The sequence below is a fragment of the Seriola aureovittata genome, chromosome 12 (assembly GCF_021018895.1).
Source record: "Seriola aureovittata isolate HTS-2021-v1 ecotype China chromosome 12, ASM2101889v1, whole genome shotgun sequence".
Taxonomy (NCBI): Eukaryota; Metazoa; Chordata; class Actinopteri; order Carangiformes; family Carangidae; genus Seriola; species Seriola aureovittata.
This window is the reverse complement of record NC_079375.1, coordinates 6,308,377-6,322,911: the sequence shown is the minus strand read 5'-3', so window position 1 is coordinate 6,322,911 and position 14,535 is coordinate 6,308,377. Positions and strand designations below refer to the sequence as shown.

Below are 14,535 nucleotides of genomic sequence, written 5' to 3'. Positions count from 1 at the left end.
ACTACGGACTATTAATTCACACCGATTTATAGCACACAAAGGAAAGTGTTGACTTTTTAAATATTTGACCAAAAGTACAATCTCTGTCCAAACCATAAACAATTGTTTAGATATCTTATGTCTGGTGTAGGAATGTCGCATGTTCTGGACTGGAAAAAGGCCAGTTAACATCTAAGCTGCATTTATGTTCCCCCCAAAACATATATGGCAAGGCAAATTAGTAGACTTTCTTTTTGACCCTCTAATAGTTTCTTCTCTTTCCCCATGTCTCCCTCCCTCCCTCCCTCTCACCTCTTTTCTCTCCAAAGTACAGGGTCTGCTGCGCAGTGTTGGACCACTGCAGCGAGGAGTTGTCGCTCTCGGCCACCCGGCAGGTGAGTGTCACCGTGCCCCCAACGGACACCGTCTCATCTGAGGTCACTGGTTGCAAGGGGTCGTCGTCTAGGTAACAGGAGAGAGAGGAGGGAGGGAGGGAGGGAAGAAAAAAAGGAAAAGAAAATCATAAGACAGAGCGATAGAGAGGCAACAGAGACAAGTCAGAGAGGCGCTGCACTTGTATGAAAATACAAGCAAAAACAGTAGCACACACCAACACACAAATCAGATAAACGCACAAAATGCATTACTCGCCTCGCTCTCTCTCTTTCTCTCTATCTCCCCCCGCCCATCTTTTTCTCTGCTTGTCAGATTATCTATATATCTCTATCTGTCTTTCTGAAAGTGCAGACACACACATACACACACACACACACACACACGCACGCAGAGGGACAAAAAAACAAAGCAAAAAAAAAAGCAGACAAATGGCTATCTGGTTGTATGACTGCGAGGCCAATGTAAGAGTGATGAGTCAGTAGCAGGCCCGGTATCCAGAGACCGCACGACCTGAGGGACCAACAAAGATGAAGAGACCACGACAGACAGCGGCTCTCGAGAGGTCAGAGCAACAACAAGAGCACCGTCTCATACCTCTAATGGCGTTGTAACCCTCTTTTGTCAATATCTATGTCAGTTTTTAACGCCATGCATATGTATCGGCTCGTACAGAACAAGCCGGAATGGGACAGGCATTATGGAAATGAGCAGGTCAGAGGGAAAGAGAAAGAGAATACAAATGACCCAGCATAATGAGGGGATTCTAAAGGCTGGAGCTGGAACTGGTGTGCCACAAAAACCACTGAACGGTGAACTGTCTGGGTGTGTAACAGTATTCAAATTGGCTCAAATTATGGTATTTAACAGCGCTCCCTTGATAACGGGTGATGGTGCAGGCTAATTCTGCTCTCCCTGCATTCAGCGAGGGCGGCAGACGATTATGTGAATTAGAAAGAAGAGATGTATACTAAAATATGCAGCCTCTTGTTTTGGTAAGTAAGGCCGAGCATGGCCACTGCTGCACTATTTAGTTTTTTTTGTTTTTTTTTAGCCATGCTAAGTTATTGCGGCCTTGAGTGCATCCAACCATGCTCTGAGCTCACCTCTCCTCCTCAAAACGTGCCAATGCTCACTCAACCTAATCTCAAGCAAAACAAAAATATGGCATAATTGACAACAAGACCAAGCCAACGGAGGGAACATCTCATAAGAAGATATGCCTCAAAGCGGTCTCCTCACCCCTGAAAAGATGGCGTGTATAAATAGTTTAATTGGAACCAAATTGTCAAGCAGGAGACAGGTTTATATTCGGCGTGGAGCGTTATCACATCCTTGCACCGGCGGTGGAATTGATTTTTTTTATTTATTTTTTTTTCTGCAGGAAGAACATCTGCTTAAGTGCGCTTCGGCGGAACTCCCATCAAGACATGAAAGAGGGGGGACACGGGAAAAAAGGATGCAGAAGAGGAGGCGAGCAAACTAACTGCATGTAGCATCAAAAAATACACATTTGCACTACATGAGCTTAGAGCAGCAGGCAGCAACTACCGGCATCTTTTTTTTTTTTTTTTTTTCTGTCTCTTCGTTTGAGAGCTGGATGGAGAGTTCAGCATCTCAGAAAACATCAGTTATTAGAAAAGAAAAAAAAAAGGTCTTAGGTTTGCCTCTGTGCTGAGAGGATTCAGAGCGATAACCGCTCTTAAAGGTACAGCTGCTGTTTGCCTGCAGGATTCAAACAGCACTGTGAGACTTCCCGAGCCCTTCGTGTCAGAGTGAGTCCCTCTCTGTGGTGTTTTACTGCAGCTCTGACCTTGTGGTTAGTTTATCTAAGCACCAGCATAGCTGAGGGCTGAATGTGTGGTCAAGTGCACCACGGATTAGTGTCTCCTTTAATAGCATCTTGGGATAATTCTTGCGGCTGATCACAGGAGCTCCTCTACTTGGCACGAACACGTTGGTCAAATTGGCTGTCCCGGTGCATCACTCATCAAGCCGGCCACAATGTGTTCTGACAAGTTAGCCAAACTTGCGTCGTACCTTCGGCCGCCACTGAGTCCTGACATTCCTGACCAGGAACAAACCTGCGCTCCGGGCTCAGACTGACATTCCTGCTGGTAAAACAATGTTGAGTGTCAGTGTGTGGACCGGCTATCTGCTTGTCATGGACACGTTTGAAAGAATCCTTTACATAACACTGAATGTCAGACCAGGCTTTTCCTACTGTTCTTCTTCCTTTGCACCTTTGAAGTATGTAGAATTTACTTTCAATTTTACTGCATAATATCACGTCTATTATTCTCTATCTGCTTGTCCCATTGTTTTATTAAATTTGTATAATGTTTACACTGAGTAAAATATTCAAACCCACGCTGTCAGGTTTTCTTTCTTTATATGGCTTCAGCATAATATCAAATGGAGATATTGCTGATAAATTAGGCATCATATTAGAAATTTCGTAGAAATTCAGCCTGAATTATTCGGAGTCCCTTTAAACTTTGGAATCTAAAATTGAAAAGTGCTACAAGTAAGTAAACCTTTTCAAACTGTATCAATTAATCCAAGCAAATAAATAAAGGTCAGCCTCACGCTCACTGAGCATAAGGTCTAAAATGTTTTAAAGATAATTAGATGGCACTGTGCATTTTAAATCTAAAGCTAATGCAGATTCACTTTACGTTGTACAGCGTATGAGCATGGCAGCAACCTCGTTAGCCCCACCTATTAATCACAAATAAGTCGATTTAGCTGGAGCACTGGGTGGTTACAGTTTAACTGCACCAGGATAATAAGTCAGTCTTTTGGCAATATTTCAAATCGACTTAACCGGTCATTACGTGGTCGGATGGGTGGGGTTAACTGCGGTGGGTATTAAGATGGGTGCCAGAGAGTTAAGATATATTTGAAATAAGATAGTAAAAAGTTTTTTTTTAAATTACATTGTGCCGCTCCCAGCCCATCCGCCGGTCCAAACCGGTTCATACAAACACAAACTAAGTCACTTGCCAGCAGCATTTGACCCCTTTAAGCCTCAGATACAGATACAGCTGTTCTTCTTACCTTTGAAGCTACTTAAGAGCAAAGTTAAAGGGGGGAAATTAAGTTCAGCTCGAGTTTAAACGGTTAAGTCAGGATAAACACCCAAGCTGCAAAAATGAAAGGAGAGACCTATCTATCCTTAGCAGACATTAAGTTAAACACTGTGGCTCGCTCCTCTTTCTTCTCTTCCTCTCTTCCACTCCTCCATAACACCCCACCACCACCACCACCACCCCCACCCCTTCCTCAAGCTGTAAGCTCGAGGAAAACACTGGTATTTAAAGCAACACAATTTACACTTTCCCTAGCTGGCAACAAGGTGAGAGTACCCAGAGGTAGGAAGGCTGACTGGGATATCAAGGGAAGGGAGGGAGGGAGGGAGAGGAGGAGGAAAGATGGATGGATAAGGGTATGAATAGGAGGGTGGGTGATAAAACAAGGTGGGAAACAGCGCGTGTGTGTAAAGAAACGGGAGGGAGGGGAGAGAAGACGCCAATGAGAGAAGAGAGGAAGTGCGAGGAGCTCGAGGGCTCGCTGGAGATGAGAAAAAAAGGAGTAGTTCAACACTTTTTGAATTTGAAAGTAGGCTTTCTCTGTGAGAGAGAAGAGAAGATCCATATATACCCGGTGCCGTGCCGTGGTGCTCAAGTTTAACATTTCTGTTCATGTATCGGTTAAAGATACGCTTTGTATATAAAACAGATTTGGGAGTGTTGATAGGTGCCTGCAGTCTTTATACTAAGCTAGGCAAACCAAATTCTGACTCCACGCAGACATGAGACCGATATCGATCTGATCTCACTGTCAAGGTGAAGAAGAAGAAAAAAAAAAAAAAACATGGTTCTCAAAACATTGGAATATTCCTTTAATAAAATGCAGCTTCCTGTTGATTTCTGCCTAAAACGAGCAGACAGTGAAAAATTCAAACCACCTTGGCCATCTCCATGTTCACCCCCTCTCCTCCTTCCTCCTCCATCTGTCTCCCTCCATCTTTTCCCCCACTCCTCCTCTCCATCTGCCCCATTGTCCTCCTTGGTTTCCTCTCGTCCTCCCTCACCTCTCTGCCCTTCTGTCGAGCCTCCTCCCCCCTCCTCCTCCTCCTCTATTTCCGATAAAGTCGTTTACCTCTTCCCATCCTTAATTCCTTCTTTCCCTCTTTTTTTTTTTTTTTTTTTTTTTTTGTTCTCCCAGGGAGGCTTTACAGTGTTGCTGCTAATTAGTGCAGGTTAATGAACTTTATTTACTGTAATGGAAGTGAGTGTGCACCTTCTGCATGTAGGTCTGGACTAAGTGTGTTGTGTGTGTGACGAGATTACTATCCGCACGTTCATGTGTATGTGCATGTGTCTTTGTGTGTGTGCGAGTCTCAAGAAGCTTATTAGCGATGCCTGTGTGGATTTGTTTGCGCTCAGATGCAGTTGTATTTGTTTTTCCAAGGGAGGACTTTATCTGTTTGTGCGTGGGACGACGTATGTGTATGTGTGTGTGTGTGTGTGTGTATGTGTGTGTGTGTGTGTGTGTGTGTATCAGTGTGATTTATGAGATGGTATTTATCTGCATGCGGTTGAGGCCGAGCGGATGTGTGTGTTGGCATGTGCGCTGGTATGTGTGTGTGTGTGTGTGTGTCTACATTCGATTGTAGCTGCACACAGAGCAGTGCTGCGGTGTGTGACAGACAGAGCCATGTGTCATGGTGCTGCTGATGCTGTACACGTTTGATGGGAAACTCAGCCAGCAGTGTGCGGTTTGATATGGCGTGGTATGACACAGACCATTACACACACACAGAGGCATCCGCTCGCACACACTGCAAGCATGCTGACAAGAACCCCCTGAATCGCACACACACACACACACACACACACACCCTCATAAAACATACAGAAAGGAAAACACACACATTCGTCAAGCACAAATAACACCTACGCTTACAGAGTGACATAAATACATAAGAATGTGCTTAAAAATACATTATATACAGTTGTACACATAAAGCAAACAGGGCGCGAATGCACACACTTTTTCACAAAGCGCACAGAGGACACATTCAGAAAGACGAACACACACACACACACACACACACACACAGAGTAACCTCCCCCACACCATCCATCTATGCCCAGCTGTCCCCGGCTACCACCCATCCCCCTGGGTAAGCGTGTGTGTGTGTGTGTGTGTGTGTGTGTGTGTATGTGTCTGTGTCTGTTTCTGTGTGTGTGTCTATGAGTATATACACGTCAGTGTGTACGTGCCCTTCTGCCCACCTCTACCCTCTACGGGCTCCCTTCTCCCCCACTCTCTTGCTCTTTTTTCATCCTTCTCTTCATCCGTTACTCCCCTTCCTTGTCTGCCTTTCTCAATCAAAACATGCAAATTCAAACCAGATTTTTGCCCAGTAAATGAAAAAAACACAAAACAGCTGCAATGTAAAACATGTCTTTTTGGTTGTTTTTTTTTTTTTTTTCAAGTCGCAGCCCCCCCCTTTCATTGCCAGACAAACACTTCTCCAGCTTGTGAAGTAGGGAGCAAAGCGGGTGTAGCGAAAGGCTTTGTTTTCCGCCTGATTTTCGTGGCTCCGCAGCCTTTAACTGAGTACGGTTGTTTCAATTCTCATTCTCTTGTCCTGTCGTTGTCATCTTGGGGCACCGAACAAATTTCTTATAATCTCTGAGGCGTGTGGGTGGGTGGGGAAATGAGGGAAGGGTGGGGGGGTGGTGGTGGGGGGGGGGGGGGGGTTGGGCTGTGTATTTGGGATTTAAGCACCCCGCCTGCCATCTTAGCACAAACAAACTCCTTAGCCCTTATGTTTTCCTCAGCCCGCCTTTTTTCTCAGGGCTGAGGGTTTGTGGGGGATTCTGGGAGCCCAGCACAGACCCCACCCTCTCCCATCGAGTACCTCCTCCAACAACCTCCAGCAGCACCCACCCTGCCACCCCGCCCGTCCTCTGCTGCCTGTCAAACATAGTTAACTCAAAGCTCAGACGATCTCTCTCCTCCAGCTAGACCCCCCCACACACACACACACAAACACACACACACACACACACACAAACACACACCACGACCACCATCACAGCCCAGCAGTGTGTCTGCAGCAGCAATGAGGCGCCAAGCCGGCCGCCCCACCCTGCCACTGGAACAGCGCTATGAGAAAGAAAAGAGTGCGGGGTGAGAGATGGGGGGGGGGCAGTGAGGGGTTCAGCTTGCAGAAAAGGGCAGCAGCATCACTGCTGACAAAAGAAAAAGAATAATGATTTGCCAGGAAGGAAAAGACAGACAGAGTTGGGGTGGTGAAAGAGAGAGAGAGGAGAGAGAGAGAGAGAGAGAGAGAGAGAAAAGCACAGGGGAAAAACAGAAGGGAAAGAGAATGAAAGAGGAGTGAAGTGAGGTGAGTGAAGGACATGGCAGAAAATAAGCATATATAGATAGATGAGAGCAATGAGGAGAGATGACAGGGTGACTTAGAAAGGGGACAAAAAGACTGGAAAAGCAGAAAAAACAATGAGAGCGCGATGGAGGGAAGTAGAGCAGAATAGAAAGACAGAAAGTCAAAAAGGAGACAGAGTGATGGAAAGATAGGGGGAAAAAAATCCGAATGAGGGGATTCTGGCAGAAGTGGTGAGGTGGAGAGAAAGAGCAACAGTGGAAGCTGATAAGAGTTAAAGGATAAGCCCGGATTTTTTTCATTCTCAGTATAAGCATGCTGAGAGTTAGCGGTCTCTGTAATCATTCATTCCTTCTCTCCATACAGGCCTGGAGTCCTCTCTTTCTAAGGTGACTTTACAGTAACTAATGTGGGGTTAATCTACCATTCTCATTCTTGAATTCAGCCGGTTAATACTGATTAACGGTCAAACAGTCAGCAATTAGTCAAATCAAGTTGGTATCTTTCAAAGTTACGGTCGTTGCAGCATGAAATTCCCTCTCTCTGTTTCCTTGGACAGTGTTCCCATGGTGATCTGCAGCGAAGCGATACATCCCAATACAACCTAGTCGTATGTACAAGGCCGGATTACCCACAAGGCAAGAGGGGTGACTGCTCCAGGGCACTGGACCCACAAAAGGCTTGAATTCACTACATGTCAATTAGGTTTTTAAACTGCACATTTGCTACCAATGTCACACCCTAACCCACACCACTACATCAAGTAAGAAAGTTCGAGTGTCCTTTAGAAATTACGTTCATACTGGACGACTGTGCACCTCACAATTAATGCCAACATTTAGTTCCAGTGAGGCTGTGTGCCCATTGTGAGGGGGCAAGTCTGGGTGTGAAGGGTTGGGGTGGTGGATGAGTGTGTAGCACGTCCGAATGTAATGTCCCATCGCAGACTGTAACCACAATCCTTAACTATAGTTTATTTGCTATAAACATGATCTTTAACTAACCTTAACCATACTGTAGTTGCCATGCCAACCTGGTTTTTTTTTGCAGAGTTAGAGATAGAGTTGTTCTGCATTATTTCCTGATATTGCAGTCCTGTGTTGTAGAGGGCTTTGTTGCTGGACAAAACACCAGCAATAAACAAGCCCCTTACTGTCAGGACAAAGACGCCGACGTCATTTGGCTGAGTAAGACTGCTGCAGCCTCACATTTAACTTTAAATGAACTTTAGACAGCATTGTTGCGCAGAAAGCTCTGGATTTTGTCTTCCGTTTTTTTTTTTCAAATCCCATTAGGAAGGTGTTGCTTCATGACCGTTACGGACGGGGATGATACAAGTGACTCAAAATTCAAATGAACACGTATGAAATGTGACACCTGAAAGATCTTAACCTTCTACTTTAATATCAGACACGCTTTATTCAGTCACTTATCATAATGAAAAGCATGAGTCAGCTCCTGTTCGTTACAGCATAATTACCTCTGTAATCATCTCTGTTTGATGCCCTCCTTGTATTGTAATGCACTTTAAACTGCTTTGGTAATATTGTTCATTTTCTCACAGCTGTGCCAGCTAAACGTCTTTAAAAAATGAACCGATTGGACACAGACAGACGGAGAGACAGAGACGGTGGGGTGTTTTTTGATTTAAGAGAGGAGCTCTTTGCTGTACCAGCACCGTTCCAAAAAAAAAAAAAAAACTCAACCACCACAAATCATGATTTGATAAGAAAAAAATGAAACCCAGCTTCATCTGTCCATCTGTGAGCGGACGTGCGCGCACACACACACACACACACACCAGAAGATAAAGAGAGTGAAATCTTTAATGCCTTGGCAAATGCACTGACTGCCCCTGCCAATAGGCCACTTAAAGAAATGAGTAGTCAATTACCAGAAGTCTGCCCTTTTGACTAAGATCACTGGAGCCGTTATGGGGGAGCCTCGGAACCTGTTCTCTCCCTCCTTAGCTCGCTCCCCTCTCTCTCTCTTTCTCTCTCTCTCACCCTCTCTGTACAGACAACACCCATCTTTCAAAACAGCAATAACAAGACAGCTGGAAGAAGTTTCTGATCTGCTGTGGGAAAATACGATTGTGTTGCAATCAAACACACACACACACACACACACACACACGCACGCACACACACACACACACACACACACACACACACACACACACACACACACACACACACACACACACATACGCACGCACACATACACACGCACACACATACGCACGCACACACACACACACATGCACGCATACACATACGCACGCACACACGCACACACACACACACTTATATGAGCATGAAATGAATGCGCACACTGGGTGAAAATTTCATGTCATAGTTTGTCTTTCAGTGTAATCATATTATGGCATTTCTATTTCACCAAATTCCGTTGTCTAGATTAATGACTCTGAACAAACTGTGATTAAAAACTAACAATTCATTATTGAAGTTTTAGTTCGACACATGTAAAGAGTTTTGTTTGATGTAAAACACAAGAGTAGAACACAGCTCACTGTACCGATCATCAGTTTGATCATTTTTTTATGTCATTTTGCATAATTTGCCATATTATGATACTCTGTGTATATACTCCCTGTATATTTTTTTTTCTTTGCTCTAATGAAATCTTTATGCTGCAGCATACAATCAAATCTGAGAAAATAGTGTGCTTCCAAATGTTGCAACAGTTTGGAATGGGCATTTTCCTGTTTGAGCTCATGCACAAAGTTAAGGTCAGGTTCTTGGACTTCACTTAGTGTCTGACATCAGTGCTCCGACCTCTCCAATGCTCCAGAGGCTGAATGGGAACAAATCCTTGCAGCCGGGCTCCAAAACCTTATGGAAAGTCTTCCCAGGGGAGCGGAGGCCACTACAGCAGCAGATCCCTGACCATGGTTTTGGAATGATATATTCAACAATTACATACGAGAAGAAAGTGTACACATCCTTTTGGTCACAAAGTACCTATTTATTGTAAAAATATTCTGACAGTGCAGACACTGTGATATTGTTTTTACCAAGATGGTAAAAACACACAGGCACACACACGTAACAGGAAGTAAACAAAGCACTTACATAAAGCTTCTCTAGTCTTATCGACCACTCAAAGCACTTTACACAACAAGTCACATTCACACACACACACACACAGATGACACATGCCCTCTATTGCCAAAACACACTTCAACATGCAGACTGGAGGAGCCGGGGATCGAACCGCCGACCCCCTGACAGGGGGGTTGCCCCGCTCTATCTCCTGAGCCACTGCCGTCAGTACATGAGATGAGAGACAGACGCAAGCAAAGTCGCCACCTTTAAACCGCACAAACACACCACGACACACACACACACACACACACACACACACACACACACACACACACACACACACACACACTCACACTCACACTCACACTCACACTCACACACACCTATCCACTCGTAAAACCGTCCGATAACACCAGGGACTTATACACCAGGCACAAGAAGGATAGGGCTCTCGATGGCCTGGGAAAGGCCAAGATTAGAAAAAGGGGAATAGACCTAAAGCTTCAGCAAAAGAGAGAGGCTGAGGGGGATGAAGGAAGAGAGTGAGCAAGAGGGAGAGATGGAGGGAGGGAGAGAGAGAGAGAGAGAGGGAGAGAGAGAGAGAGAGAGAGAGGGAGAGAGAGAGAGAGAGAGAGAGAGGGAGAGAGGGCTGACGAGGGAAGATATGCTTCAAATTAAATCATTTGGAACAAAAGAGGATTGTTGCCAAGCAACCCAGCCAGAACAGGGTTACCAGGGCAACCGAGGTGACCCGAAGCTTGACCTAAGAAATGGAGTCGCCCTTGTCGTTCATCGGCACCCACACACACACACACACATACACACATGCACGGACACAAACACGCACCTGCACGTCCCTCCCTCCCTCTCTCTCTCTCTCTCTCTCTGTTGCTTTCAAGGTCCAACCGCCAAACACAAACAGACAGCAGGTTTCTCCTGGAAAAAACGCTGAACACAACTGAAATGTCATCCTGTAGCACAAACAAAAAACAGGGCTTTCAATCAAGAGGGGTCACAAAATTGAGAGGGGGCGAGGTTACGCAGCTAATGGATGATGTTAGCCAAAATCAACAGCTAGTGAAGCACAACACATAAACTGTCCAATATCCAAGATGAGCTTGTAGAATAAATAAATACAGCTATGTTTTTCAGAGGGTTTTGGCAGCACTGGCAGTACACAAACACTGCTTTGAGATAATGGATGGTTCCCAGATTCTCCGTCAGTAAGGGAAAGAGTGCACGCAGCCTGTTTTTAGAGAAACAATTTGAGAATTAAAAAAATAAAAGTCTGACAACGATATATATCATCAAGTATTTGAATAGACGTGTGATGAGTGGAAGATTATTATAAGTGTTGTTTTGGGCACTTAATGCTTTTATTAATTGATAATATAGAGATGACAGGAAGGAGAGAGAGAAAGAAAGAGGTTGGGAATTAGGTAAAAAAAGATTCCAACGAAGGACACTGTGGTAAATGGTCAGCGCCTTCAACTCATTTAAAAAAATTGTGAACATTTTGAAATAATAAACTTGTCATGGCCGCATGTTGGGAAAGGCTCCCTTATCACCACGCCGTCTTCAAACATATCGCTGGTTTTTCTGTACGGCTTCTCGTTATCGACCAACAAATCCACAGATGTAACACATCTGTACGATAAGATGAAACAAGCATATCATTTAAACTGGAGATCTTTTCAAGACAGATTTTTGTACATATGGAATAAGCTGTCAGTATCAGCAGCGGCTTCAAACAACAACTCCTGTCAAATCATCCAAGCAGATCTGAAACCTCCTACCCCTCACACCTTTGCAATGTTGAAAGTGAGGGGGCTGTGTCCAACAAATGTTTGTAATTTCTTTTTTCCGAAACAAACAATCCAACAAGCAGGTATGTTGAAGTCAGAGAGTGGGCAGGGTTTGAACCCCCCCCCCCCCCCCCCCCCCCCCACTCTTCCCACAGCTACTTGCATCACTTTTCGTGACTCCAAACAAGCGCAACACCATGAATGCTCTTGAGGAGAGACTGTCCAAAGTGTGCGCTGTGATTCCTATTTGTACAATCCGCTGTGTTGGAGACTACAAAGGCCTGGGAGAGACACAGAGCTCTTGCTGAAGGAGATCAGGGAGGCAGCGCGATGCAGCTGAGAGGAGGCTACAATGCCGGGCTATTTGACCCACCTTGGCGTGTAGACATTCAGAAAAAGGCACAAACACTTTTTACCTTTAGACGCATTGGCACAACGTGTTTCGCTCTGTTTACAAGAGCAGCTTTCATCATTTCAATCAGCCCCTCTTCAAGGCTGCTGTGCAGACGTGATCAGAAGTCAGTCAAGCGCGCAGTGTTTTAAGAATTCATCTTTTCTTCCATGCACAATTAGAAAATAATTAGAAACCTGATATCCCGTTACCCTCCTACTGCAAACTGTGCTACTTGCAGGTGCTACTGATGCCAGTTTCTTTGGTATCATGTCAACGCTCCTGTCTGGCTGCCTCCATTTGAAATCCCAAATAAACGTGTTCTCTCGTCTTGTCGTGTAATTGTTGCCGAGTTACATGAGACTGGATGTTCTACTGGATGTTTTGTTGTTTTGTTTCAGGCAGACCTTCTTCCTTTCTTCTCCTCCCTGTGCCTCTGACTGCTCAGCAACATGACATAAAAGGACAAAGGAGTGTTTTTGGAGATTTTGTGTGTGCGTTCGTGTGTGTGTGTGTGTGTGTGTGTGTGTGTGTGTATGTTATGAGGGGGAAGTGTATGGGAGTGTGCATATGTTTGTGTGTCTCCCTGGAAATAGCACAGAGAGACAAAGCCGAGTTGAGAAGCAAAAATAATAATGGCCAAAGTTTGGAGTAGAGTGTGTATACTGTGTGTGTGTGTGTGTGTGTGTGTGTGTGTGTGTGTGTGTCTGCGTGTGCAAGATCAGTCTCCCCTTTACTGGAAGAGTGTGTCACTGTACTGGAACACTTTCTTCGCTGTATCTAGGCATGTTTCTTTTCTCCAGGGACGACTTGGGAATATGTGTGTGTCCTTAAGTGTGTGCCAATTTGTGTGTGTGTTTGTATGTGTGTGGGGCCATGTACACCCCCTGCTCTTCTCCCATCATGTCTGTGGGAAATTGTGTATGTCTTGTAGAGACGAACGCCCACTAATGAACGCAACCTTTCGGATGGCCCCCGCGGTTTGTCACTCCCAATCAAGACAATGGAGATCAATGGACGAGCAAGGCGAAGGAAGAGGGAAAATGAAGAAGATGAGGGAGAGGAGGAGGGGGAGGGGAATATCTGCTCCCAACAATAGCAGCACAAACAGACAGTTAAACAATAGAGGCTTGACAGTGGCGGTTTGTTCTGCGTGCTACGCTGAGTGGCGGGAAAGGCTTCAGACATCGTCAGGGGCGCCCCTCGTGGGCTAACTGACCAATTAGGGTCACTCCACATGGGCCTAACTGTCATGGCCGCCGACATTCAAGGAACTGTGGCCATTTGGTGACCCACTTGACATGAGAGGCGACATATACAGGCAGGGCATTGTAGTATATGATGGTACTCAGACGCAGATGTACAAGTGGCTGAAATGTGGAGGGTCTAGCAGATTTCTCTTGACATCACAAACGTGCAAATTATGATTACAATTTCCAGCCTCATTCATTCTGATTAATTTTAATTTCTCATCAATTAAATTATAGAGAAAAGAAACCTTTTATCGTGTTGCTGGAAATCTCCTGGAAGCTTCATCAACAACCCCGGGACCCTAATTATTTTTAAAATGCGAGCACAGAAGGGCGCAGCACACACCTACACACACTATAAATACATACCGCGCAGGTACCACACCAGGTACTGATATTACAGTAAATACAGTAAATAGGTGAAGAATCAGCTCCGGTCGGTGTCAGTCGTTAGACAAACCGACACTTATGTAACCTACCTAGCTATTGTACTTTGAGGAAAAGTCCTCTTTTATTCCTTAATCACATCCATTTGATGCTACTTACTCTGATGTATTCAAACTGAATTCATCACTGCTCAGTATTTCTATGTAAATTTTATTCTTGTCACGGTGGAAAAGCCTCTGAAACATCACTTAGAGCATTACAGAACAGTAAAAATCATTTCCTAACCATAAAACTCATAGCTGATCCCTAAGATCAGTTGACCCATTACTCAGATTCAATGGTAGGCCACAGTCTGGAATATATTAGGCCTTTAAATGGAGAAATTATTCGGAAAACACAAAACAGAATAATTGAAGCAATCAATGTTCAAGAGTGAAATTTTGCTGGATGTATTTCAGGGTGTTTTTGTGGAGCTGAGGTCAGGGAGGGACCATCATTTAAGCAGCAGCATAACTATCTGATATCCCGTATAAAAAGGCAAATACCATCTAGATATATCATCCTCTCCCTAATGTGTGCTATAAATTTACATCATAAAGGTATATGTCAAGCTAAAAAGCTGGGTAAACACCAAACAGCCGGCACTACATCTTCGTGCACGCAAGCATAGGTGCATGATGGATGTACAGTAGACTGTGCAGATGTGTGTGCACTGTACCATCAATGTCGTTTGAAAAACTCATGTCACCCAATCTAAAACTGTCAGAAACTATGAAAAATAGCCCTATTTTATAGATTTACTACCTTAGAGTTTCAAGTACTGTATATCTGATGGGCT

General features: G+C 44.7%; 1 protein-coding gene across 2 annotated transcripts in view; it reads right to left on the bottom strand.

Moving 5' to 3' along the window:
- The window catches only part of cadm3 (cell adhesion molecule 3), an 89,696-nt gene that overhangs the window by 51,809 nt on the left and 23,352 nt on the right, over positions 1-14,535 (bottom strand). For both annotated transcript variants that reach the window (XM_056390620.1, XM_056390621.1), the window contains exon 3: positions 292-441. In XM_056390620.1, the coding sequence (XP_056246595.1) occupies positions 292-441 (150 nt within the window). The remainder of the gene's footprint in view (positions 1-291; positions 442-14,535) is intronic.